Consider the following 27,408-nt stretch of genomic DNA (forward strand, 5'->3'; position numbering starts at 1 on the left):
ATCTTGGTAGAGGGTCACCTATAGAACATTTCTGTGAAATTACTTAAAAATCAGGCCAGGGGCTTCTTAGGAGACGATTTTCAAAATTTTCCATAATTATAGCCATACTGAGCATGTTGAGAAAACTAGTCAAAGCCCTGGCAGTCATATTTTTCAAGACAAATATTCTGACAAAGTTATATGAAGATCAAATTGAACATGTTGTCTCTATAATGTTTACATGGTTTTTCTATTAATTGACCTTGTGACCAAGTTTTAAAGATGATCCATTATTAAACTCCTCCAAAATTTTACTGATGCTACATTCTAAGTTCCATAAAGGTTGGGCCAAAACAGACAGTGAACTTTATGTGTTAACAGTCAAACTGTTGACCTGTTGACAACTACGGACCAACTACAGGTGCATGTGATCATAATAGCTAACCTTGAATCCTAAAGATTCTGTGTCTACATGACAAAACTAAGCTTTCCCCCCATATTTGAAATTTTTACTTTCCAGATTTGTTCCAGTAGGAAAGTATATAACTATAAGAGCTGTCAGAGGAGACAGAGTGCTCGACTGCTTTGATGCTTGATAGTTAAAGTTAAAACTGGGCATATCTGAGGAAACTAGAGTAATCACTTTAGGCGATTAATACCCACACTGCACCCTAGATGTTACCTTAATACAGGAAAAGTAAAACAACATTTGACCTTCAAGTGTGACCTTAAACGTTGGACCTAGTGACCTAAGTTGTGCACTCTGCAGTCGTTTTGATAAAGTTAAATGCTGATCCTAGTTTTATGAAAATTCTTCCAGCAGATAAGAAAACATGGACCAAAATAACATTATTTGATTTTTGACCTTTAAGTGTGACCTATGACTCTGGACTTAACAACCTGGGTTATGCACTGCATGTCATCTTGATAAGGTTAATCACTGGTGCTCATTTTATGAAATTCTTTTTATTGGAAGTTCAGAAGATATGAGGTGGATACAATTTTAAGCTTTTCGATATCTGACCTGTAAGTGTGACCTTGACCTTGAACTTAATGACCTGAGTCATGAGCTCTGCAGACAGTTTTGATGTTAGTTTTATGAAAGTCTAACATGCAGTTTAGACAACATGGAAGAGACACAAAGTTAAATGTGACCTGGTTTGTGCACTCTGCATGTCGTCTTGGTGAACTAAACAATGATGCTATCTTTATCTTCCAAGGTTAAGATGATAGGAGAAGGCAAAAAGTTAAGCTAGCTGATCTATGAGTTCTAAATGTGACCTTGATCTTGAACATAGTGACTTTGATTTGCACTCTGCATGTTGTCTTTGACTTCCAGGTATGACCTTAATCGTGGACGTAGTGACCTTGGTTGAGAGGTGAGTTTAACAAACGATGCCAGTTTTATGAAGATCTTCCAAGTTGTTAAGAAGATACGGTGTGGACATGATTGATGGATAGACCAGCCAACATTCTTACAGATGCGTGACTCCAATATAAAACAACAGTCCAATTCAAATCCATTTAGTGAAAATAAAGATAGAGTGAAAGTGCAACAAAACTTAATCTGAAATTCAAAAGGGGGATAATTCATGTAAACTGGTGCAGCAGTTACGACTCTTGCATCATATGATGCATGTGATGATGACAAACAACTATTTTCAGTTTGAAGGCAATTTATCAAGAAGTAACTATACAGATAATGCAAAAGTGCACCCAAACTTTAAATAAGTAGTGTATGTGGACATGGATGTAGATTCTGTTGTGACCAGGATAGCCCTCCATATACTTTTTTAAGTCCAGCTAAAAATCTGTCCATTTATCCTTATAATGATATGACAGCTTTCTACTTTCCATCTATATTAGGTACATGCAATATGTCCTGCAACGGCTTTACTGGTACTGATGATAAACCCGGACAGATGATAAAGTCGACCACCTTGGAATTATTCGATTGCAATCGGTTATTTATAAAAGTGAACACACCATCTAATAGTTTTCACTTACAACACCAACTGGTGTAAACAAAAACAAAATTGGTAAATATTCTGTATAAATAAATGACTTATATTTATCTGTATAATAAATATTTATCCAAAATTACGGGGAAAGAGTGTGTTTTTTGCACATGCTCACTGTTGACACATGAAGGTCGGACATTTGGTCACTTTTCATTACTTGATCAGGAATGACTGTTGCAGCCTTTTGGGGAAAGTTTTAATATAATACTACGAAGAAAATTTTGTAAATGTAAATGTTCGAATTTATCATCAGTCAACCTGCTTACAGTCCCCATTTTACAAACCCCTTTCAGGGCCTCATTTCGTGTGAGTTTGCTTACTAAATATAAATTTGAATTATGTAAAGTTTTCAGCAAATGTTAAGCTTTATTTTGATACCGACCATTGATTAAAATTTGCAGAAATAAAAAAGTTACAGGTAAAAAACCTCATTTTCTGTTCAGGTTTATCATCAGTACCAGTACATCAAGAGTTTTGCATATTGTGTTTTGCACAGTATTTATTTCCAAATATGCATTACATACATAGAGGATATTACACAAGTGTCTTTACATATTGAATTTATTAAACAAATTTAACTAGAGCTATCACTAAAGGTGATGAATGTACCCCCCCTCATGCACTGACACAGTACATTGCAATTTGACGCACACAAGATTGCATAATTATGTGGACTGTATGTATATAGACTGTATGTATACAGTATAGTAACAAAAAACAAACTCCCGTAACTATGCAGAATATTTATCTAAAAGAATGTAACATGACCATGCACAACTAGGGTTGGTACTGATCACTTGTGTGAAGTTTCATTAAATTGTGTGCAAGGGTTTGGTAGATTAGGCACGCACAAGACTGCATATGCAGACTGTATGTACACAGTATGTTAACAAGAAACAAAGTCCCATAACTCTGCAATTTTTGTCGCTGAAAGAACCTAACATGCCCCATGCACAACTACTGTTGTTACTGATCACTTGTGTGAAGTTTCATTAAATTGTGTCAAGAGGATGAGGAGAGATGGTGCGCACAAGATTGTGTCTATGTATATTGTATAGTAACAAAAAAACAAAGTCCCATAACTCTGCAAATTTTTTTTCTGAAAGAACCCAACATGCCCCATCCACAACTACTGTTGTTACTGATCACTTGTGTGAAGTTTCATTAAATTGTGTCAAGGGGATGAGGAGAGATGGTGCGCACAAGATTTTGTCTATGTATATAGTATAGTAACAAAAAAACAAAGTCCCATAACTCTGCAATTTTTTTTTCTAAAAGAACCTAACATGCCCCATGCACAACTACTGTTGGTACTGATCACTTGTGTGAAGTTTCATTAAATTCTGTCAAGGGGATAAGGAGAGATGGTGCGCACAAGTTTGCGTCTACGGACAGACAGACGGACAGACAGACAGACAGACAGACAACCTGAAACCAGTATACCCCCCCTTACAACTTTGTTGTCGGGGGGTACAATAAATTAATAAAACGCGAGGCTCTGCTAAGCATTTGATCAATTTTATTCAACAAGTTTAATGAAATCATTGTGGAAAGTCAATTATGTAATATTCTTTTTATCACATGTTAGATTTTCCTGTTCTACCTTTTTTACTATATAAACAAGTCAATTTGACCAACGTCTCCTATACTTTACACACCGTTGACGTCAAAACTTTATTACAGTTGTGTATTATCATTTTTATGTAATGGCTATATTACATCCCCGCAATGTCAAACATGTGATAAAAACATATATTAGATTGGGGTGTAAGCTATAAGCTTGTAATTAAACATTAAAAATAACACATCTCTAATTTAACAACATTTTAAAATTAAATGCAAAATATTACACATATGATTTTGTAAGCAGTAGTTCTAACCAGGTAATATGCATCAAGTGTTTTATATCAAGTTTTACATGAAGCATGTGTATCAATACTAACCTATATAGCCTCCATCCAACTTGAACCTTTCATTCATTGATAGAGTAAACTTTCCCTGTAATATAAATAATTGTTAATGATTGACAGAGTCATAATATATTTCAGTAACACAACATACCTTAATCACTTAAACAGAATCTATTTGTTTTGTTGGGTTTAGCCAATTCTTTTAATAACATTAAGTACAACAGACAGAAGTATGGGTAACAGATGAGCAGACAGAATGATGAATCATAAACATAACCTCCATATAGATTTCTATCATCATTTCATGTTTCTGTAATAATATTTCTGTCTTTCATTGTTGAAACTATCTTCACATATATTTCATTCTTGAACCTGTTTGTTGCCAGGAGTAACAAGTCTATTTCTCTTTCTGAATAAAAACAAACACAACCATATACATTCTTCATGTATGCACAAGGTATTAACTCCTTGGGGCCAAAATGCGACTAAAGGCGCTATATTTTCTACCCCTGTAGCGTCGATATCCGACTATAGGCGCGTTATCAGGACTCCCCAGGACGGCGACTGACGAGATCATGCTGATTGCGTCACGTACTTATCTTTTGATAATCCTGATAAAAGCAAAATTATTTTGCATACCGTCTATTATTTCTTAGATGTTATAATTATTAATTATGCTAATAATTAGTTTCCTTGTTAAAACAAGAGGACCATGATGGTCCTGAATCGCTCACCTCTTCCCACATGACCCAGTTTTGAGTATGACATCGTTTTTTCTATTATTTGACATAGTGACCTAGTTTTTGAGCTCATGTGACCCAGTTTTGAACTTGACCTAGATATTATCAAGATAAAAATTCTGACCAATTTTCATGAAGATCCACTGAAAAATACGGTCTCTAGGTTTTTCTATTATTTCACCTATTGACCTAGTTTTCGAAGGTACGTGACCCTGTTTTGAACTTTACCTAGATATCATCAAGGTGAACATTCTCACTAATTTTCATGAAGATCTCATGAAAAATATGGCCTCTAGAGAGGTCACAAGGTTTTTCTATTTTTATACCTACTGGCCTAGTTTTTGACCGCACATGACCCAGTTTCGAAACTGACTTAGATATCATCAAGGTGAACATTCAGATCAATTTTCATGAAGATCCATTGAAAAATATGGCCTCTAGAGAGGTCAAAAGATTTTAATAATTTTAGACCTACTGACCTAGTTTTTGACCGCAGTTGATTCACTTTCAAACTTGACTTGCTAGATATCATCAAGATGAACATTCAGACCAACTTTCATACAGATCCCATGAAAAGTATGGCCTCTAGAGAGGTCACAAGGTTTTTTATTTTTGACCTACTGACCTAGTTTTTTATGGCACGTGACCCAGTTTCAAACTTGAACTAGATAACATCAAGGTGAACATTCTGACCAATTTTTATGGAGATCCATTCATAAGTATGGCCTCTAGAGAGGTCACAAGGTTTTTCTATTTTTAGACCTACTAACCTAGTTTTTGACCGCACATGATCCTGTTTCGAACTTGACCTAGGTATTATCAAGATGAACATTCAGACCAATTTTCATACAGATCCAATGAAAAATATGGCCTCTAGAGAGGTCACAAGGTTTTTCTATTATCTGACCTACTGACCTAGTTTTTGATGGCATGTGACCCACTTTCGAACTTGATCTAGATATCATCAAGATGAACATTCAGATTAACTTTCATACAGATCCCATGAAAAATATGGTCTCTAGAGTGGTCACAAGGTTTTTCTATTATTTGACCTACTGACCTAGTTTTTGATGGCACGTGACCCACTTTTGAACTTGACCTAGATATCATCAAGGTGAACGTTCTGACCAATTTTCATGAAGATGTCATGAAATATATGGCCTCTAGAGAGGTCACAAGGTTTTTCTATTTTTAGACCTACTGACCTAGTTTTTGACCGCATGTGACCCAGTTTCGAACTTGGCCTAGATATCATCAAGATGAACATTCAGACCAACTTTCATATAGATCCCATGAAAAATATGGCCTTTAGAGAGGTCACAAGGTTTTTCTATTATTTGACCTACTGACCTAGTTTTTGATGGCACGTGACCAAGTTTCGAACTTGACCTAGATATCATCAAGGTGAACGTTCTGACCAATTTTCATGAATATCTTTTGAAATATATGGCCTCTAGAGAGGTCACAAGGTTTTTCTATTTTTAGACCGACTGACCTAGTTTTTGAAGGCACGTGACCCAGTTTCGAACTTGACCTAGATATAATCAAGATGAACATTCTGACCAACTTTCATGAAGATCCCATGAAAAATGTGACCTCTAGAGTGGTCACAAGGTTTTTCTATTTTTAGACCTACTGACCTAGTTTTTGACCGCACGTGACCCAGTTTCGAACTTGACCTAGATATCATCAAGATGAACATTCTGACCAACTTTCATGAAGATCCCATGAAAAATGTGACCTCTAGAGTGGTCACAAGGTTTTTCTATTTTTAGACCTACTGACCTAGTTTTTGACTGCACGTGACCCAGTTTCGAACTTGACCTAGATATCATCAAGATGAACATTCTGACCAATTTTCATAAAGATCCCATGAAAAATGTGACCTCTAGAGTGGTCACAAGCAAAAAGTTTACGGACGCACGGACGGACAACGGACGACGGACACTGCGTGATCACAAAAGCTCACCTTGTCACTTTGTGACAGGTGAGCTAAAAAGTGTTTGTAAATATGCGGTAAAGGAAATAAAAAAGACGAACTCCGCTTTGTTTCGTTCATACAGTATTTCAAAAGATTAAAATAATTAGCCGAGATTTTTCTTACATTGAAGAAAATATTTATTATCATGCTGATTTTGACGTATCAGTTCCATCGGATGATGATTATGACAATGAAATTTCATTATCAGAGAAATGAATGCTCGAAAAATATTAAGTTTTAGAAAGCTGAAATATTGGTACACTTACATCGCATTAAATTAAAATGGATAAAATAACACAGCAAAGAATGTTTCATACACAACAATGTGTGTAAATAAATGCTTTTTGTAAATTTTATAATTCTTCAAAGATGGGTGTAAATATTACAACTTAACTGTCTCAGTGCGTGTCACACAACGTTTGTGTACGTTTAGAAATTAATTATACATCAAAACAAAACATCGATATTCACTGAAAAATGGGTGTTAATTTTTAGTAATGTTAATGTAAATACTCTGTGTTAATAATGTATTTATATCTATTGAAATTTAATGTGTTTACATTTGAAAAAAAAAAATAAAATCAGAAATATTCAAATATTTATTAAAACGCAATAGATGTGTAAAAATGGTGAATGTTTCGAAGTGAAATTATAATTTTATTTGGATATAAGTTACGGACGAAAGTGGATATATATTAATACTTGTTAAAACTTTAAAGATTTTATAAGTAAAGTTTGATTTACACCCATGTTAATAATATTTCCATGCATGATTTCAATTGACTGCATGCGAATGTGATTATGATAAGATCAGATGATGTTCTTCGACGTCAGGTGGTAATTCTTATCTCGCCGCAGCATGTATATTATGATATCGGCCTCAGGGAGTTAAGGATCAATACAATCTTTACTTCACCTTGTATGTTTCTACAGCACAAAGTACTTTTGTTCTACTTAAACAAGAGGACCATGATGGTCCTGAATCGCTCACCTCTTTCCACATGACCCAGTTTTGAGTATGACATCGTTTTTTCAATTATTTGACATAGTGACCTAGTTTTTGAGCTCATGTGACCCAGTTTTGAACTTGATCTAGATATTATCAAGATAAAAATTCTGACCAATTTTCATGAAGATCCACTGAAAAATATAGTCTCTAGAGAGGTCACAAGGCTTTTTCTATTATTTGACCTATTGACCTAGTTTTCAAAGGTACGTGACCCTGTTTTAAAATTTACCTAGATATCATCAAGGTGAACATTCTCACTAATTTTCATGAAGATCTCATGAAAAATATGGCCTCTAGAGAGGTCACAAGGTTTTTCTATTTCAAGACCTACTGACCTAGTTTTTGATCGCAGTTGACCCAGTTTCAAACTTGACCTATATATCATCAAGATAAACATTTAGACCAACTTTCATACAGATCCCATGAAAAATATGGCCTCTAGAGAGGTCATAACATTTTTTCATTATTTGACCTACTGACCTACTTTTTGAACGCACATGACCCACTTTCGAACTTGACCTAGATATCATCAAGATGAACATTCTGACCAATTTTTATGGAGATCCATTCACAAGTATGGCCTCTAGAGAGGTCAAAAGGTTTTTCTATTTTTAGACCTACTGACCTACTTTTTGATCACACATGACCCAGCTTCTAACTTGAATTAGATATCATCAAGATGAACATTCACACCAACTTTCATACAGATCCCACGAAAAATATGGCCTTTAGAGAGGTCACAAGGTTTTTCTATTATTTGACCTACTGACCTAGTTTTTGAAGGCATGTGACCAAGTTTCGAACTTGACCTAGATATCATCAAGATGAACATTCAGACCAACTTTCATACAGATCCCGTGAAAAATATGGCCTCTAGAGAGGTCACAAGGTTTTTCTATTATTTGACCTACTGACCTAATTTTTGAAGGCACGTGACCCACTTTCAAACTTGACCTAGATATCATCAAGGTGAACATTCTGACAAATTTTCATGAAGATCTCATGAAATATATGGCCTCTAGAGAGGTCACAAGGTTTTTCTATTTTTAGATCTACTGACCTAGTTTTTGATGGCACGTGACCCAGTTTTGAAACTGACCTATATATCATCAAGATAAACATTCAGACCAACTTTCATACAGATCCCAAGAAAAATATGGCCTTTAGAGAGGTCACAAGGTTTTTCTATTATTTGACCTACTGACCTACTTTTTGAATGCACATGACCCACTTTCGAACTTGACCTAGATATCATCAAGATGAACATTCTGACCAATTTTTATGGAGATCCATTCACAAGTATGGCCTCTAGAGAGGTCACAAGGTTTTTCTATTTTTAGACCTACTGACCTAGTTTTTGACCAACCATGACCCTGTTTCGAACTTGAACTAGATATCATCTAGATGAACATTCAGACCAACTTTCATACAGATTCCATGAAAAATATGACATTTAGAGAGGCCACAAGGTTTTTCTTTTATTTTACCTACTGACCTAGTATTTGAAGGCAATTGACCCACTTTCAAAGCTGACCTAGATATCATCAAGATGAACATTCAGACCAACTTTCATACAGATCCCGTGAAAAATATGGCCTCTAGAGAGGTCACAAGGTTTTTCTATTATTTGACCTACTGACCTAATTTTTGAAGGCACGTGACCCACTTTCGAACTTGACCTAGATATCATCAAGGTGAACATTCTGACAAATTTTCATGAAGATCTCATGAAATATATATGGCCTCTAGAGAGGTCACAAGGTTTTCTATTTTTATACCTACTGACCTAGTTTTTAACCGCACATGACCCAGTTTCGAACTTGACCTAGATATCATCAAGATGAACATTCTGACCAATTTTTATGGAGATCCATTCACAAGTATGGCCTCTAGAGAGGTCACAAGGTTTTTCTATTTTTAGACCTACTGACCTAGTTTTTGACCACACATGACCCTGTTTCGAACTTGAACTAGATATCATCTAGAGGAACATTCAGACCAACTTTCATACAGATTCAATGAAAAATATGACATTTAGAGAGGCCACAAGGTTTTTCTTTTATTTTACCTACTGACCTAGTATTTGAAGGCAAGTGACCCACTTTCAAAGCTGACCTAGATATCATCAAGATGAACATTCAGACCAACTTTCATACAGATCCCGTGAAAAATATGGCCTCTAGAGAGGTCACAAGGTTTTTCTATTATTTGACCTACTGACCTAATTTTTGAAGGCACGTGACCCACTTTCGAACTTGACCTAGATATCATCAAGGTGAACATTCTGACAAATTTTCATGAAGATCTCATGAAATATATATGGCCTCTAGAGAGGTCACAAGGTTTTTCTATTTTTAGATCTACTGACCTAGTTTTTGATCCCACGTTACCCACTTTCAAAGTTGACCAAGATATCATCAAGATGAACATTCAGACCAACTTTCATACAGATCCCGTGAAAAATATGGCCTTTAGAGAGGTCACAAGGTTTTTCTATTATTTGACCTACTGACCTAGTTTTTGAAGGCACGTGACCCAGTTTCAAACTTGACCTAGATATCATCAAGGTGAACGTTCTGACCAATTTTCATGAAGATCTTGTGAAATATATGGCCTCTAGAGAGGTCACAAGGTTTTTCTATTTTTTGGCCTACTGACCTAGTTTTTGATGGCACGTGACCCAGTTTCGAACTTGACCTAGATATCATTAAGGTGAACATTCTGACCAACTTTCATAAAGATCCCATGAAAAATGTGACCTCTAGAGTGGTCACAAGCAAAAGTATACGGACTGACGCACGCATGCACGGACGGACGGACAACGGACACCACGAGATCACAAAAGCTCACCTTGTCACTTTGTGACAGGTGAGCTAAAAATTGAACAGGTGTACTCTCCTTAAGGTCTCTATCACCATACCAACTTACAAGTTTCATTAAAATACCTTGCACACTTTTCATGTTATTGCAGGATCCAGATTTTGTGGCAGACAGGCAGAAAAACATACTGAGTCAATCTACAGTCCCCTATACATATATGTACTGAGAAATTTTTTAATTATATTCATTGGGGTGAAATTTTCTTGGATTTCTTGGTAGTGTCAATCCAGAAATTTTAATCCTAAAACAAACAAGAGGGCCATGATGGCCCTGTATCGCTCAACTGAGTATCTTTGCTCAAAATGATATGATCAAGTTTTGCCATAAAACACATAGGCATACACATAAAATATCATCAGGATAAATATTTTCTTGTAACAGTCCCTTTTGACTTAGTCAGGGCCAATTTTCCAGGTAATTTGTCATAAATCCTGTCAAAAGTTATCTACCCTGATTGTCCGATTTCATCTGATGGCACAAATGACATTTCAAATCAGTACTGAGATACACCCATTTTAATTTGAAACAAAGGGAGGTAATTTGACATAAAATCAGTCCATAGCTACCTACCCTGATTGCCTCAGTCCAACTAAAGACAATAATGAAATTTCAAATGAGTTCTATAAATATTTACTGAGATAAATCCATTTTTATTAAAATCAGGGGAGGTAATCATGCATCGGTATATGCATGTACAAGATACAGAGTACAAGCTTATACAACAATATATTAGTAAAGTATTCATATGGATAAATGTTCAATCAAGAGTTATCTAATATGACTATTTTTTACCATGGAAGACATACATGTAAATAACCTTTCAAACCCATCTCATTAGAAGCTGCTAAGCTGTATTCATTTAGATAAAAAATAAAGGGAGGTAATTTGTCATAAATTCAGTCAATATGTATCTTCACTGATCGTCCAAGTCCATCTGTTGACATAAATGAAATTTCAGATCAGTATCTTCATTATTTATGGAGATATACCCACTTTAATTTGAAATAAAGGGAGGTAATTTGATACAAAATCAGTCCAAAGTTATCAACCCTGTTTGTCTCAGTCCAACTAATGACAATAATGAAATTTCAAATAAGTCCTAAAAGTACTTACTGATATAAATCCATTTTGATTACAATCAGGGGAGGTAATCAGATATAAAATAACTCTGGAACCTACAATTCGATCTGACAGATTCGTCATGGAATCCAAGATTTATTGTTGTTGAAGATATTTTGGAAGTTTGTATCAAATCAAACCATAAATGAAGTCTCTATATGACTGCAAAAGCCAAAATAGCAAATTTTGGACCTTTAAGGGACCATAACTCTGGAACCCATGATGGAATCTGGCCAGTTCAAAAAAAGGAACCAAGATCTTGTGGTGATACAAGTTGTGTGCAAGTTTGGTTAAAATCAAATCATAAATGAAGCTGCTATTGTGCAGACAAGGTCAAAACAGCTAATTTTGGCCCTTTCAGGGGCCATAACTCTGGAACCCATAATGGGACCTGCAGTTCAAGAAAGGAACCGAGATCTTATGGTGACACAAGTTTTGTGCAAGTTTGATTAAAATAAAATCATAAATGAAACGTCTATCATGTTCAAAATTTGTAATCAACCAATTCATATCCCCAAAAGATAACAGTTTTTGCCAAAACCATGAAATTTTGTGCCAAAGAAATAAAATCATTTCACAGTATATGGTGGACATCTAAAAATCCCACAATCTCTTTCTTTTGCATATGTCTGGATGAAACACTTACAGGCGAAACTCCTGTCAATATACCCAAATATCCAGCATAGTTAACAGACTTGAACACGGTTTTACCTCCCCTCTGCCAGTTCAGGTTCACAATAGCAGGTCGTAACTTCTCTGTGATATACCAGGTCCTGTTCTTAATATCCCATCTGAAACAAATACAAATTACAGAACACACATATTATCAATGATATCTCAAAGACTTTTAGTGAAAACTGATAACAAACAAGAAACAAGAGCATCATCGCTCATCTGCAGATGCTGGACAATAATGATGATACAAGTCTGCAAAGTTTCAAAGCTAGTGTTCTTACAGTATTCAAGTAAAGTAGACCCAAACAAAAATTTACCCCAGAAATCCAAATTTTCTAAATTCAGAAAGGACCGTAATTCTGACAAAATGCAGGTTAGAGTTATGGTTCTTGGTTTACTTATGCATCTAAGTATGATAAACAAGTGTACAAAGTTTCAAAGCTGTAGATCTCACAGTTTTTGGGAAAAAGTGAATCTAAACAAAACTTTAAGCAAGATCAAATTTTCCAAGTACAAAAAGGGCCATAATTTTGACAAAATGCATATCAGAGTTCTGATTCTTAGCCTTCAAAGTCACCTAATGATGATATACGAATGTGCAAAGTTTCAAAGCTGTAGCTTTTATAGTTAAAAAAGGCGGACCTGAAAAAAATTTAACCTACGCCGATGATCAAGTGACGACAATACCGCGTAGATTTTTTCAAAAATCCGACGAGCTAAAAATGTAGTGATACTTATTTAATGTTTATATTCCTTTTAACATAAAATCTGTTGCATCAACCATGCAACATATGAATTTTTTTTTGTTCATTTTCTGTTAGATTTCATGCCACAACAACATAATTAAGGGCATATAATAACTTTCCAGTTTTCAAAATGGAGGAAGATCCTATGCATCCCTGTCGGCATTACTTGAGACATGGACTGGTACCTGGGTAGAACCATCACCCTTTTGTAAACCAACTGGAGGGCTTCCTCACATCAAACAATTCTACACCCTTAGGAAAGCTTGAAACCCACAGAACTGAGGGGGCTAACAACTGAAAGTCAGCTTCCACAGAGATGCCTGTCCTGTTTGTGTGGTGTCTAATTTTCCAGCTTTAATGCCAGTAAAAGTGCAGATATTTGGCACACATACACCAAGGAAGATTAACTCAGACATCCTGCCAGCCATAAACAATTCAACCCATACCAAAACTTGAATATATCTTGACAGTTTTAATGTATATTGTAAATTAAGCCAAAGCACTGTCTTAACCCTTTAAAGTAGCCTTTAAATATTCAACAGTTTATGAAAAGCTGAACTTGTTTGTCAGTATATCAGTATATCAGGATAACAAATTGAATAAATATATTACCCCATAAAAAGCCCGAAGTCCAGATTTCTAGCATGGTAGAGTTTTCCAGTTGGACTTTCAGCGATCACAGATGTGCACACAGTAAATAGTTCATAAAATATATTGTACAGAGTAATTTCCCCTGAAAACAAACAAGAGGACCATGATGGTCCTGAATCGCTCACCTATCTCCACATGACCCAGTGTTCAACTGAGTATGACATCGTTATTTCTATTATTTGACATAGTGACCTAGTTTTTGAGCACATGTGACCTAGATATCATCAAGATAAAAAATTCTGACCAATTTTCATGAAGATCCATTGAAAAATATGGCCTCTAGAGAGGTCACAAGGTTTTTCTATTATTTGACCTAATGACCTAGTTTTTGAAGGCACGTGACCCACTTTTAAACTTGACCTAGATATCATCAAGGTGAACATTCTCACCAATTTTCATGAAGATCTCGTGAAAAATATGGCCTCTAGAGAGGTCACAAGGTTTTTCTATTTTTCGACCTACTGACCTAGTTTTTGGCCGCACATGACCCAGTTATGAACCTGACCTAGATATTATCAAGCTGAACATTCTCACCAATTTTCATGAAGATCCATTGAGAAATATGGCCTCTAGAGAGGTCATAAGGTTTTTTCTATTTTTAGACCTACTGACCTAGTTTTTGACCCCACGTGACCAAGTTTCGAATCTGATTTAGATATCATCAAGATGAACATTCTGACCAATATTCATGAAGATCTCATGAAAAATATGGCCTCTTGAGAGGTTACAAGGTTTTTCTATTTTTAGATCTACTGACCTAGTTTTTAACCCCACGTGACCCAGTTTCGAACTTGACCTAGATATCTTCAAGGTAAATATTCTGACCAATTTTCATGAAGATCCATTGAAAAATATCGCCTCTAGAGAGGTCACAAGGTTTTTCTATTTTTAGACCTACTAACCTAGTTTTTGACAGCACAGGACCCAGTTTCGAACTTGACCTAGATATCATCAAGGTGAACATTCTGACCAATTTTCATGAAGATCCATTGAGAAATATGGCCACTAGAGAGGTCACAAGGTTTTTCTATTTTTAGATCTACTGACCTAGTTTTTGACCCCACATGACCCAGTTTCGAACTTGACCTAGATATCATCAAGGTGAACATTCTGACCAATATTCATGAAGATCTCATGAAAAATATGGCCTCTAGAGAGGTCACAAGGTTTTTCTATTTTTAGATCTACTGACCTAGTTTTTAACCCCACGTGACCCAGTTTCGAACTTGACCTAGATATCATCAAGATGAACATTCTGACCAATTTTCATGAAGATGCACTGAGAAATATGGCCTCTAGAGAGGTCACAAGGTTTTTCTATTTTTAGACCTAATGACCTAGTTTTTGACCCTACGTGACCCAGTTTCGAACTTGACCTAGATATCATCAAGATAAACATTCTGACCAATATTCATGAAGATCTCATGAAAAATATGGCCTCTAGAGAGGTCACAAGGTTTTTCTATTTTTAGACCTACTGACCTAGTTTTTGACCCCACGTGACCCAGTTTCGAACTTGACCTAGATATCATCAAGGTGAACATTCTGACCAATTTTCATGAAGATCTTGTGAAATATATGGCCTCTAGAGAGGTCACAAGGTTTTTCTATTTTTAGACCTACTGACCTAGTTTTTGATGGCACGTGACCCAGTTTCGAACTTGACCTAGATATCATCAAGATGAACATTCTGACCAACTTTCATAAAGATCCCATGAAAAATGTGACCTCTAGAGTGGTCACAAGCAAAAGTTTACGGACGCACGGACGGACGACGGACGACGGACACCGCGCGATCACAAAAGCTCACCTTGTCATTTTGTGACAGGTGAGCTAAAAACAACTTTATTTCACTAATATACTCATGTGTTTTTTTCAAGTAACTTTTAAATGAATAGGTACATATGCTAATTTTTTTAGATTTTCGGTCATGGTTAGATGTTTTAAGATCTGCCAGTTCAAAGCAATCTGAAGGCATTATTTGGAACAATTTTATGCACCAACATATGTGTTATCTTTTTTCAGTAAGAAATTAATGTGGCTGATTCATAAATGTACACTAAGGATGATATTTATATGCAGGATGATTTTCCTGTCTTGTATACCAGACCTGGATTTCTGATATTTTCATTCGTGCTGGAAAACTCCGTAATACACCCAGAGTGTAAGATGACTTATGATGTAACTGACTTACTGCAAACTACAAATATGTAGAAGATTTATGTAGTAATTTAAAGTTTATTTCAAGAAATGGAATAAATATCCAATACCTTGATATTTCCTCTTTGTTCTTTATAGTACATTTCTCGTTTCAAAAAAACATAAGTTTATTAAAAATACGTAACGTTACGCTGCAAGTGATAAAACAAAACCGAAACTAAACATATGCAAGAGAAAGATTCTATCACTGGCTGTATGTGTAGATGGGAAATTTTCGGCTGAGCCTCTTTACTGCCTTTTAACTGTTACCCTTGAGGCTGGATATTCCTATCTGTACCTACAACCAGTGAAAGAATCTTATATTCCAAATGTTAGGTCCAAGATTTATTCTGAATCATCCAGATAAATGCTGTTATGCATTGATTTCTGGTTTATAAATGTGCAAAACTACCTACAGCAAAAATATTTTCCACAGTCAGATGCATTATTTTATCATTTTATCTTGGACTACATGAATGTTATTAGCAATATGACCTCTCATTAACCCTTATCATGCTGGACATGATTGGTTCTGCATTTGTGATCAGTGTAGATCATGATCAGCCTGCACATCCCTGTTGTTCTATTCATGATCTGCACTGTTCAATATTCAGCCAGTATCTTTTTGGTAATGCCTCTTTTTACAGTTAATGGTACTGTCCAAATTGGAAGATGGACAAGGTCATTATAGATATTTAGCAGGGTAAGGGTTAAAAAGATAAACCTGGAATATTTACCTATTTCAATGCCAGTAGCATTTGATATCCCTCTGATTTCATCCCGGAATGGCTGTGGTAAAGTGTCAACAAGCGCTGGCTGTAATAGAACAGTATGAAGAATTGTAGTGAGACCAGTGTTTCACTAAAATCTATAAATGAACAATTTACTTTTCAAATATGCTTCCTTATGCACACAGATAGCAGGTAACATGTCATTATTGTTTTTGGCTGTGGTATTATTACTAGCGGAGTCCTTTAAAGGGAAAATACATTGTACTAGTATCTATTTATAAATATTTGTATTTGTTTTTGCCATGAAAACGTCAGACTGGCAGAAATCTTTCATTGTATAAAACTTGTACAGACTAAGCAGTGAAACTTCTCAGAAGTTCTGTTAACTTCTGAGAACAGAATACCAACCTACAAATGTAAGACACTTTCTTTCCATCTAAATAACATTTTTAATAAATTCACCATTGCGGCAATTTGTATCAGAAAGATTTCCAGTGGTGTTTGCTCTAAGAGACGTTACTCTGTAGTAACAACAATTTGTACAATTAACATTTCCAGTGGTGAAATTGCATTGTAATAACAAGTTTTTTGAAATTTCCCATTAGGAGTTAGCAGGGCACTAGACAACTTTTGGGGACAGGTACCCATACCCTCAGGAAGGGGAATTTTTCGACATTTTAAGACGAAAAGGGGAAGTTTAAGTCATGTATATGTAACTACTTTTCACACTTATTAATACTGTTTACAATCATTTCTAACTGATTTGACTATATTGCAACAGTAATCTTCCTTAGAGGCACTATATAATATTAAAAGAAAGAGTTAATATTTATTTGTGTCAAACAACCTATCATCAGGGGAATTTTCTTCTGAGAAAGGGGAAAAAAACATATTATTTTAGGAGGGGAATGGTACCCATATTCGGCCCCAAAAATGGCCAAACGAGTGCCCTGGTTAGTATGTAGTGGCTGTGTGCATGGTAAACAAGGAGCTGCGTTCAATAAACGCTTGATGCCCCTGGTGGCATCCTTGTCGATACAAAGCAACCTAAGTCCAAAACGAGGTCAAGGTCAAACTGAGGTCAGGTGATGTTTGAAGATGAGGAATGGTCACAGGTTACATCTGTATTAGTATCAATTCATTCTTGTAAGCGGTATTGATGCTAGACGAAATGGTCCCATTTGGTTAACCAAGAGATGGCCCATATAAAGCAACCTAAGTCCAAAATGAGGTCAAGGTCAAGGTCAAACTGAGGTCAGGTGATGTCTATAGATGATGAATGGTCACAGGTTACATCTGCATTAGTATCAAGTCATTCTAGTAAGGGGTATTGATGCTAGACGAAACGGTCCCATTTGGTTAACCAAGAGATGCCCCATATAAATAACCTAAGTCCAAAATGCGGTCAAGGTCAAACTGAGGTCAGGTGATGTTTGAAGATGAGGAATGGTAACAGGTTACATCTGTATTAGTATCAAGTCATTCTAGTAAGGGGTATTGATGCTAGACGAAACGGTCCCATTTGGTTAACCAAGAGATGGCCCATATAAAGCAACCTAAGTCCAAAATGCGGTCAAGGTCAAGATCAAACCGAGGTCAGGTGATGTCTGAAGATAAAGAATGGTCACAGGTTACATCTGCATTAGTATCAAGTCATTCTAGTAAGGGGTATTGATGCTAGATGAAACGGTCCCATTTGGTTAATCTCGTACGGACGAACGAACGAACGGACGAATGAACGGATGGACAGGACAATCACTATAATTATGCCTCCCGCATCAGTAGATGCCGGGGGCATAAAAAACTTCGTATGAGGAGGACAGTTGGACCTTAAATACTAAAATATAACACTTTTACTGCATGTCTAAATGCTGAGTACAGTTAAACCTGTCTTAGCAATCACCTGTATTAAGGAGCCCCTTGCTCCAAGCAGCCAGTCTGCTCACTTCTCAAACTGACTTCTTGACTTGAGCAGTCACCTGCCATAAGCAGTGAGACTGAGTCGCTTACTTGGCTGACTGCTTAACAGGTCTGACTGTGTAACTTTTCCATACATTTAACGTGCAAATGGTTTTATAAAAACAAACTTTAAAACTAACTTAATCATTCGCTTCATTTATCTTCTTATTTACAATTCATAAAAAAAGAAACACCTTTTTTACAAAACCTGAAAGTAATCTGGACATATGCCTGCATCTAGTGGATGGTATATTTGAAGGCACATACAATGACCGATGTCACATCAAAATTATTAATATTCAGCAGCATCTGTTTATCTCCCTTCACATAAAATAAGAAAACTGTACTTACTCCTAGTAAATCTAAAAGGTAAATCACTTCTTTAGGTAAAAGTCCAAAGTCATCAAGGAAACCTTTGAAAGCACCAATGATGCTCCTAATCTAAAACAGAACAAAGACCATAATTATATGGTTATAGACACATCTGTCTTAAGTCAATACTCCTATATACCCACACTGACACTGATTATAATGTGTATACAAACAAAATTCTTTTGAACAAAATCCATTCCGAGTGTTATGTCAATGACTTAAGAAATGAAACAGCAAATGAAAGTGAAAACTTTTTGACTGAAAAATTTACCAATTCCCCACTCATTCTTTGACTGAAAAATTTACCAATTCCCCACTCATTCATTGCATATCTGCACAAAAACTTATCTGCTCATACTTCAATAATGTTGTAAACAAAGGAGCCCAGGAAACAACCACACTATCAGTTAAATACAATATTTGTACCTCATTTCTTTTATCAAATGCCAACTGGTTCCATCTTTGTGAAGGTGGAAGGTCAAGGTTGATTATATACTCTGGCACTCTGCGACTGAAAAAATAGTGCAGTACAATTGTTATGTCTCAAAACTACCTGATTTCCTCTAAAAAATTACTAAAGTTTTGAATAAAATGTTTATTTCATCCTGGTAATTAGTAAAAACCTTAGATCTCTAATCAGGCAGTTAATGGGGGTTACCAAAGTGCAGATACTCAAAAAATCCATCAATCTTTTGAGCACTTTCATAAAGTTAGAGTTTAGTAAATTTTAAAACTACAAACGCGTCTTGAGAAGACATATATACTTACTCTGGCTTGGGAGGATATGTTCCATGTACACAGGTCTCAGTATACTGCAGAGAAAAAACAGTTATGTACATATGTACAAGTTAGACAGTTAAAAACAACCAAAAACTCACGTTAACTAGGACTCTAACACAGTTGTATACTGCCTTTTGTGGGCATAATGGTTTCTGTCAAAATACCAGTAAAGTATAATTTGCTTCCAATGACATCAGATTCTGATGGATATGAAATTCACTATAATCCAGATTCCAGCTTACATACAAAAACTGAACCAAAAATTGCCTAGTAGAAAAAAAAAGCATTAATTCTTATTCAGCAGAGTTATGGAACATGTGCAATACACATCAGTTCATCACAGTGAGTAAGTTTGTAAAGTTTCAATTTATTCCCACAAGTGGTTACTGAGATACCATCTTACATGATACGAAACTTAATAATGAAATTGGAACAACAGTGCAGACACAGATGCTGACCCTTTGTTGACAGCCTTACCTTTTAATCTTTGAGCTAAAAATGATTTAACAAAACATTACAAACAAGAAATACCTACCTTAAACAAATGTCAGCACTTTATTATTTGTGCAATTTATATTCTTAATAACTTGCTTTAACCCACAACCTCTGTTAACAACGTGTTTACCTACTACCAACTAATGTTTTATGTAGTGATTTTCTGTGAGGATATGAATTTTCTGTTGGGATTTTATTAATATGAGCCGTGCCATGAGAAAATCAACATAGTGGCTTTGCGACCAGCATGGATCCAGACCAGACTGCGCATCCGGTCAGGATCAATGCTGTTCGCTAACAGTTTCTCCACTTCCAATAGACTTTAAAAGCGAACAGCATGGATCCTGACCAGACTGCGCGGATGCGCAGGCTGGTCTGGATCCATGCTGGTCGCAAACCCACTATGTTGGTTTTCTCATGGCACGGCTCATTTCATTATCTATAATACAATCAGGAAATCCACCACTGACTCACAAATAATCCCAGTATTATATCAACTATGGTTAATATCTTAGGTTATATACAAACATTACAAACTTACAGGAGGAACTTGTGCTGACACAGAGATGATAAAGCACAGCAACAAAGCCAAATACATCTTCAACATATTCTGAAATTATAAAGAACCTTTTCAATAAAACATACTGTCTGTACTTAATTCAATTTACACTTTAACAATCCACAAAATAATATAAATGAATGTTTGAACTCCCTCAAATCAGCTTTCAAAAATGGTTCACACTTTTAAAACTAGAACTAAACTGTACATCATGAAAGCATTACCTTGATCATTGTTCTGAATGGAATCGTACAATAAGCAGTATAGGCGGTTCAGTTGATGCCTCGGGCTAGAAACTGATAGGTGGTTCAGTTGATGCCTCGGGCTAGAAACTGATGGGCAGTTCAGATGAAGCCTCGGGCTAATTTCAGTTGATGCCTTGGGCTAGAAACTGATAGGCGCTTCAGTTGATGCCGCGGGCTAGAAACTGATTGGCAGTTCAACTGATGCCTCAGCTACTTTCAGTTGATGCCTCGGGCTAGAAACTGATAGGAGGTTCAGTTGATGCCTTGGCCTAGTTTCAGTTGATGCCTCGGGCTAGAAACTGATAGGTGCTTCAGTTGATGCCTCCAGCTAGAAACTGACAGGCAGTTCAGTTGATGCCTCAGGATTAGTTCAGTTGATGTCTCGGGCTAGAAACTGATAGGCGGTTCAGTTGATGCCCCGGACTAGAAACTGATAGGCGGTTCAGTTGATGTCTCGGGCTAGAAACTGATAGGCAGATCAGCTGATGCCTCGGGCTAGTTTGAGTTGATGCCTCAGGCTAGAAACTGATAGGCGGTTCAGTTGATGCCTTGGGATAGAAACTGATAGGGGTTCAGTTGATGCCTCAGGCTAGTTTCAGTTGATGCCTCAGGCTAGAAACTGAGAGGCGGTTCAGTTGAGGTCTCGGGCTAGAAACTGATAGGTGGTTCAGTTGATGCCTCGGGCTAGAAACTTATAGGCAGGTCAGTTGATGCCTCGGGCTAGAAACTGATAGGCAGTTCAGTTGATGCCTTGGGCTATAAACTGATAGGCAGTTCAGTTGATGCCTTGGGCTAGAAACTGATAGGAGGTTCAGTTGATGCCCTGGGCTAGAAACTGATAGGTGGTTCAGTCGATGCCTCGTGCTAGAAACTGATAGGTGGTTCAGTTGATGCCTCACTCAGGCTAGAAACTGATAGGAGGTTCAGTAGATGTTTCGGGCTAGAAACTGATAGGCGGTTCAGTTATGCCTTGGGCTAGTTTCAGTTGATGCCTCTGGCTAGAAACTGATAGGCAGTTCAGTTGATGCCTCGAGCTTGTTTCAGTTGATGCCTAGGGCTAGAAACAGATAGGAGGTTCAGTTGATGCTTCGGGCTAGAAACTGATCGGAGGTTCAGTTGATGCCTCCAGCTAGAAACTGATAGGCAGTTCAGTTGATGCCTTGGGCTAGAAACTGATAGGAAGTTTAGTTGATGCCTCAGGCCTTTCTGTATGGTTAACCCTTTATTGATGTGGTTGAGAGTGTCCACTTACAGATCACGAGGTTTGATCCTTGGTGCACTGCAGGTAGAGACTGTCACTGGTATTTAAATTACTACCTGTAGATGTATATACATAAATCAATATTACTTTAGGTATCCAACTCTATACAATTGACCTTTTTGTTAATTTCATATTCCTTATAGGAATATTCTAAAACTGAAAAATGCCATAAAATATTGCTCAAATGTGATTGACCACCTTTAAAGGAGGAAGAAAATCTGTGGTATACACCCCCTGTTAGCTTAATAAATTTAACAGGAAAACTCTTGCTACAGTACCCTCCCCAACACACTGTTGCCGCCCCTGGCGCAGTATCAACTAAATCAATAATATCCAGAGTATGTTGAAAGAAACAAAAATCTTCTTTCACTTTCTTACCAATAAAACTTCTGACATTTATATACATGTAGCCTAGCTTCCTGAACAACTCATTCTCACAAGACAGCTCACGGTTGCCTGGCGCACAGTAACAAACGCACGGTAAACCTTGTCGACACAAGAATACGATATGCGGTCCCGCATTTAACTAAAACGTGTAAGGCTGAACACCACTAAATCCAGCTGTTCTTTATTTTATATAAAATCCACTTACTTCATAACGGTTTTTCGACATTTTCTAGCATATCAGATTTTCAGAGACTTATATTCCCATAAAGAACTAGATCGCTACTTTACAAAAACAAAATGGAGTGTTAACTTTTATATTAGAAAACTACAGTTCGTTAAATACAACCCGCTGAATTTACTACTATTTCCCTTTTCGGGACATTAGGTTAAATTCTTACGCCGCCATTTTTACCTAGCATGCAATAGGAACATGCCGATTTCAACAGAATGCAAAGTGATACATACTGAAACGCGGTAGGGTAAAAGTAAGCACGTTGCTTTCGAGAAAATGCACTAGGGAAGGAAAAAGGATTAGTACTATTTATATTTGGACTACTTGTTACCAGCGGAGGCTTACATTCTATTTGGTAGTGATCAGCCTATAACACACAAAAAATTAAAATTGTGTGCCATTGAAAGCGAATATAAAATCTCTTACTTTGCATTGTTCAAGAGAAGTCTAGAAGAACGATGTCTATCAAATGTATTTAGTCCTTATTCATCGTAAACTTAGGCCTATAATTGGGTATTACGAATTATTTTGTAGCCAAGGTGTGCATCAATTTTAGCATATTGAACAGCCAACAAGGAATGTAACACGTACCTCTTACTAGACATGACTTTTTTCAAATGCATCTAGATCCCAATTAAATAACTAGCTGTTGGTCTGGGTTTAAGGAATAATTGTTTACCTAAAGTAGCTCCACAGGAGAAAGCGGTTCGGAGGATATACTGAACAGCCCACGGGATATCTGAAAAGGAATGTGACCCCACTATACATCATTTATTCATGTTGTTTTTTAAATACAGTCATAGCAAAAGTTCCTAGTTTTTAATTATTTTTGTGCCTAATGTTGGATGGCTACCTCACATGAAAAAGTATTCGGAAATAGCTCATGAGCTAATGTTGTTTTTTTTTGTCATACTATATATCCGACATAAAATAAAGATTTCTGTATCTTGTATCCAAGTGAGGCTTGAACCCACATTGAGGAGGGGCAAGTGATTTGGAAAAAAAAGCCAATGGAAGCACACTGAACAGCCCACGCATCACCTGACCGCATGATTTGTTATGCAATACCGACAGCAGATAAAATTTGTATTGTATTGGAATTAATGACAATTATATTGTCTTTCATAGGCTAGATTTGGTACAATGAACGATTTGTATCTAATAATTAATTTATAGGATAAACGCTGTTCTGTGTATTATCGTACGACAAACCAAAGAGCTATAAAAATAAATTTATGTATTTTATAGTTCTTTGGACCAGCAGGCCATCTGGGAATGTCACACCACTAACTATACATGATTTTTAAAGTATTTATGTTTTCTTTATGTTTTCTTTCAAATGCATTTAGTTTATTAAAACGTAATGGTTATTTTAATAAAACACATGTATTTGTAAAATATGTGTAGAAGGATATCTTGGGAAAATCGCGACCATTGTACACTCATTATTTCCTATCCGATGATGGTGCTGTTAGTCCATGATATTTTCGATTTTTCTCCTGAATCCTAAAAAAATAAAATAAGGAGTGGATTTGCATAGTCGTGCCCTTCAAAGTTAGGCTCTTAGTGCTCTGACTTCTAATATAAGAATTATATTAACTGTCACAGACTTGCTTCACTCTGCCAGTGACACCATTTTCAATAGTTTCATACACAGTATAGCGTGATATCATTCTTTCATCTTTGGATCGAGGTAGCGATTCTGGCACCGGTAGCGTAGGTGTTCACTTTCTAAAATGGTTTTAAGTTCGAAGTCCAGAGTATCAGTATCAGTACGACAGGTGCACGTTGATGTTCAATCATTTTGTATTACACAAAGATTATTTTGATTGTGTCTCAAAACAAATGACAAGTTCACATTAATAACGTCAAATAACGATCGGTGGAATACAAGCAATTATTTAACAAAATGGAGGAATATTGATTACACATTATAGTTTCGAGCTGCCAAACTTGCTATGACGACTTTTCAGCATTATTTCAATTCGTGTTGTAGTGTGCTCCCATGAGTGATACATGAGCCGCAATAAGTTGTTATAAAGAAGGAGTGCGAAATGATTAAACAAAACAACTAAAACCGTTCACTTGCAGCTGACGCCATTTGCAATCGTTTAAGACGCCATTTGCTTTCGCGTCACTCTCCACGACAAATTACATGTATATATTTAAATCCTTATATGAGTACTTGTAATTTCTGATAAGCTAGAAAGTATGTTGGCCATTATGTCTTCACATTAAGGGAAATGGGAAGGAAGAAAAAACTACTGATTTTCTTTGCGTGCTGTCCAAAGAAACGAAATATTTTAGGATCACACAAAATATCCAGATCGCAAACTTTCATGTCAGTGGTAGAAAACGTTGCGTCATCGCACTGTTATTGTTAAGTCTTCATGTCTCCTCCCTTTTCATGTATTCGCTATCCGGAAGTCAGGCGCAGACATATTTATAGAAGAACCATGTTATATTTAAACACGACAGAGGTTATACGCCTGCAAAATAATTTGACATATTATTCTACTGAGGCGAATAATCGAATTAATGTTATTAAATATATATTGTTTTGATTCTAGTAGTCTATGTCTCTTGTGTAAAAACGCGGGAGAATGTATGGCGCCAACATGTAAACTACACAAATAGCGCTAATTAGTTGTTCTTTGCATGTAACTTACAAGTAAATGCACGCATCGGGCTGATCTGACATGATTTACCTCAATGGAACTTTCACCGAATGTTACCCTCAATAAAACCTCATATGAGTTCGTAACTGGGTCATTTGGATGCTAAACATGGTCACTAGGTCAGTTGATAGGAAAACCTTGTTAACCCTCTAGCCAACATTTTCTATTTCATCTTCAATCATTAAAATTTTGTCAGAATGTTTGTCTTTATGAAATCTAGGTCAGTTTTGAAACTTAGTTCTGAGTTTTTAAACTAGGTCACTAGTTTAATCATAGGAAAACCTTGTTAACATTCTAGAGGCCACATTTTCTACTTGATCTTCATAAAACTTTGTCAGAATGTTTGTCTTTATGAAATTAAGGCTGAATTAAAAACTTGGATGTCTTAAACTAGGTCAAATCATAGAAAAAGTTGTTAACACTCTAGAGACAACAATTTTCATTTGACCTTCTAAAACACTTTGTCAGAATGCCCGTCTCCGTTAGATCTAGAGGAAGTTCAAAATTCTCTACCTTGGGTCAAAGACTAGGTAATTAGGTCAAATTATAAAAAAAACATGTTAACACTCTATAGACCACATTTTCCATTTGATCTTCATAAAAATGTCAGAATGTTTGTCTCCATGAAATATAGGTCAAGTTTAAAACTGGTTTACCTGAGATCTTAAAGTAGGTCACTAGGTCAGATCTTACAGAAACCTTGTTAACACTCTAGAGGCCATATGTTTTACTTGATCTTCAAAAATCTTGTCAGAACTTTGTCTCTTTGAAATCTAGGTCAGATTCAAAAAGGCCACATTTTCTTGAGTCTTGATCGGAAATGTTTGTCCTTTTTAAATGTTGGATAAATTTGTAACTCGGTCACATGGGAAAAAGCTAGGTCATTAGTCCAGATCATACACAAATCTTTGTTAACACTTTAGAGGCAACTTTTTCAACTTGGTCATCATAAATCTTTGTTTGAGTGCTTGTCTGTATGATATCTAGGTCAAGTTAAAAAGTAGAGTACCTGAGGTCAGAATCTATGTCACTCAGTCAAATCATTGAAAAACTTTGATAATGATCTACCAGATTTACATAAAACCTGGTCATACTGTTTGTATGAAATCTAGGCTAAATTATATACTTTTTTTATTATCATGATAACATTTTTATAGGTTATCTCTTGGAAGAGCGCCAACATACCATAATGACAAACCGGAACGTCAGTACAACAAATACTTTATTTGTTGTAACGGCGTATTAATTTGCTGTTTTGATTTTTTGGCATGTTTGCGCATTAGAAGGAAAGAAATACAAATAAGCGCACCAATCTATCTGCCTACATCAATATGTAATCTACTAGTATCGTATTTGGGTGCTGTTTTGTTGTTTTGGTGTGTTTGCTCCCTTTAACATGACAAAAACACTATTATGATAAATAAAATTAATGTCTATAAGCAGGCTTATTTCAAACTATGGTCCGCCTTAATATAACTGAAATTATTCCCGCACTGTTATTATCACTTAATACTATGTTGTAACAATCATTTTCTGTATCATCGGCAGCTAAACTTCGGGCGAGTTCATATGGGAAAATTAGACCCATCGCGAAAATCACCACAAAATGGCCGGGTAAATCGGCTGTCGAGACTGTTCGCTAGTTTTCGGCCTATTCCGTATTTCAGGCCGATGTCTAACCCTTCTCCGCCAATGTACCGTTACATTAATACTATAATAATAATATGGATTTAGGGATATTGTTAAGTCTAATTTACAGTGATTGCAAAGATAGATTAGAAAATAGAAACGTAAATGGT

General features: G+C 36.1%; 1 protein-coding gene across 1 annotated transcript in view; it reads right to left on the bottom strand.

Annotated features, from left to right (window-relative positions):
• LOC123556328 (acid ceramidase-like) overlaps window positions 1–22,821 on the bottom strand; it is a 30,157-nt gene extending 7,336 nt beyond the window's left edge. The window contains exons 1-9 of the mRNA XM_053542564.1: window positions 22,691–22,821; window positions 20,789–20,857; window positions 19,741–19,784; window positions 19,399–19,483; window positions 18,952–19,041; window positions 16,648–16,726; window positions 13,673–13,793; window positions 12,286–12,430; window positions 3,944–3,998 (exon numbers count right to left, since the gene is read on the bottom strand). Of these exons, the coding sequence (XP_053398539.1) occupies window positions 3,944–3,998; window positions 12,286–12,430; window positions 13,673–13,793; window positions 16,648–16,726; window positions 18,952–19,041; window positions 19,399–19,483; window positions 19,741–19,784; window positions 20,789–20,857; window positions 22,691–22,708 (706 nt within the window). The 5' untranslated portion in view covers window positions 22,709–22,821. The remainder of the gene's footprint in view (window positions 1–3,943; window positions 3,999–12,285; window positions 12,431–13,672; window positions 13,794–16,647; window positions 16,727–18,951; window positions 19,042–19,398; window positions 19,484–19,740; window positions 19,785–20,788; window positions 20,858–22,690) is intronic.
• Between the last annotated feature and the right edge of the window lie 4,587 nt (window positions 22,822–27,408).

This window comes from Mercenaria mercenaria, chromosome 5, assembly GCF_021730395.1.
Source record: "Mercenaria mercenaria strain notata chromosome 5, MADL_Memer_1, whole genome shotgun sequence".
Taxonomy (NCBI): Eukaryota; Metazoa; Mollusca; class Bivalvia; order Venerida; family Veneridae; genus Mercenaria; species Mercenaria mercenaria.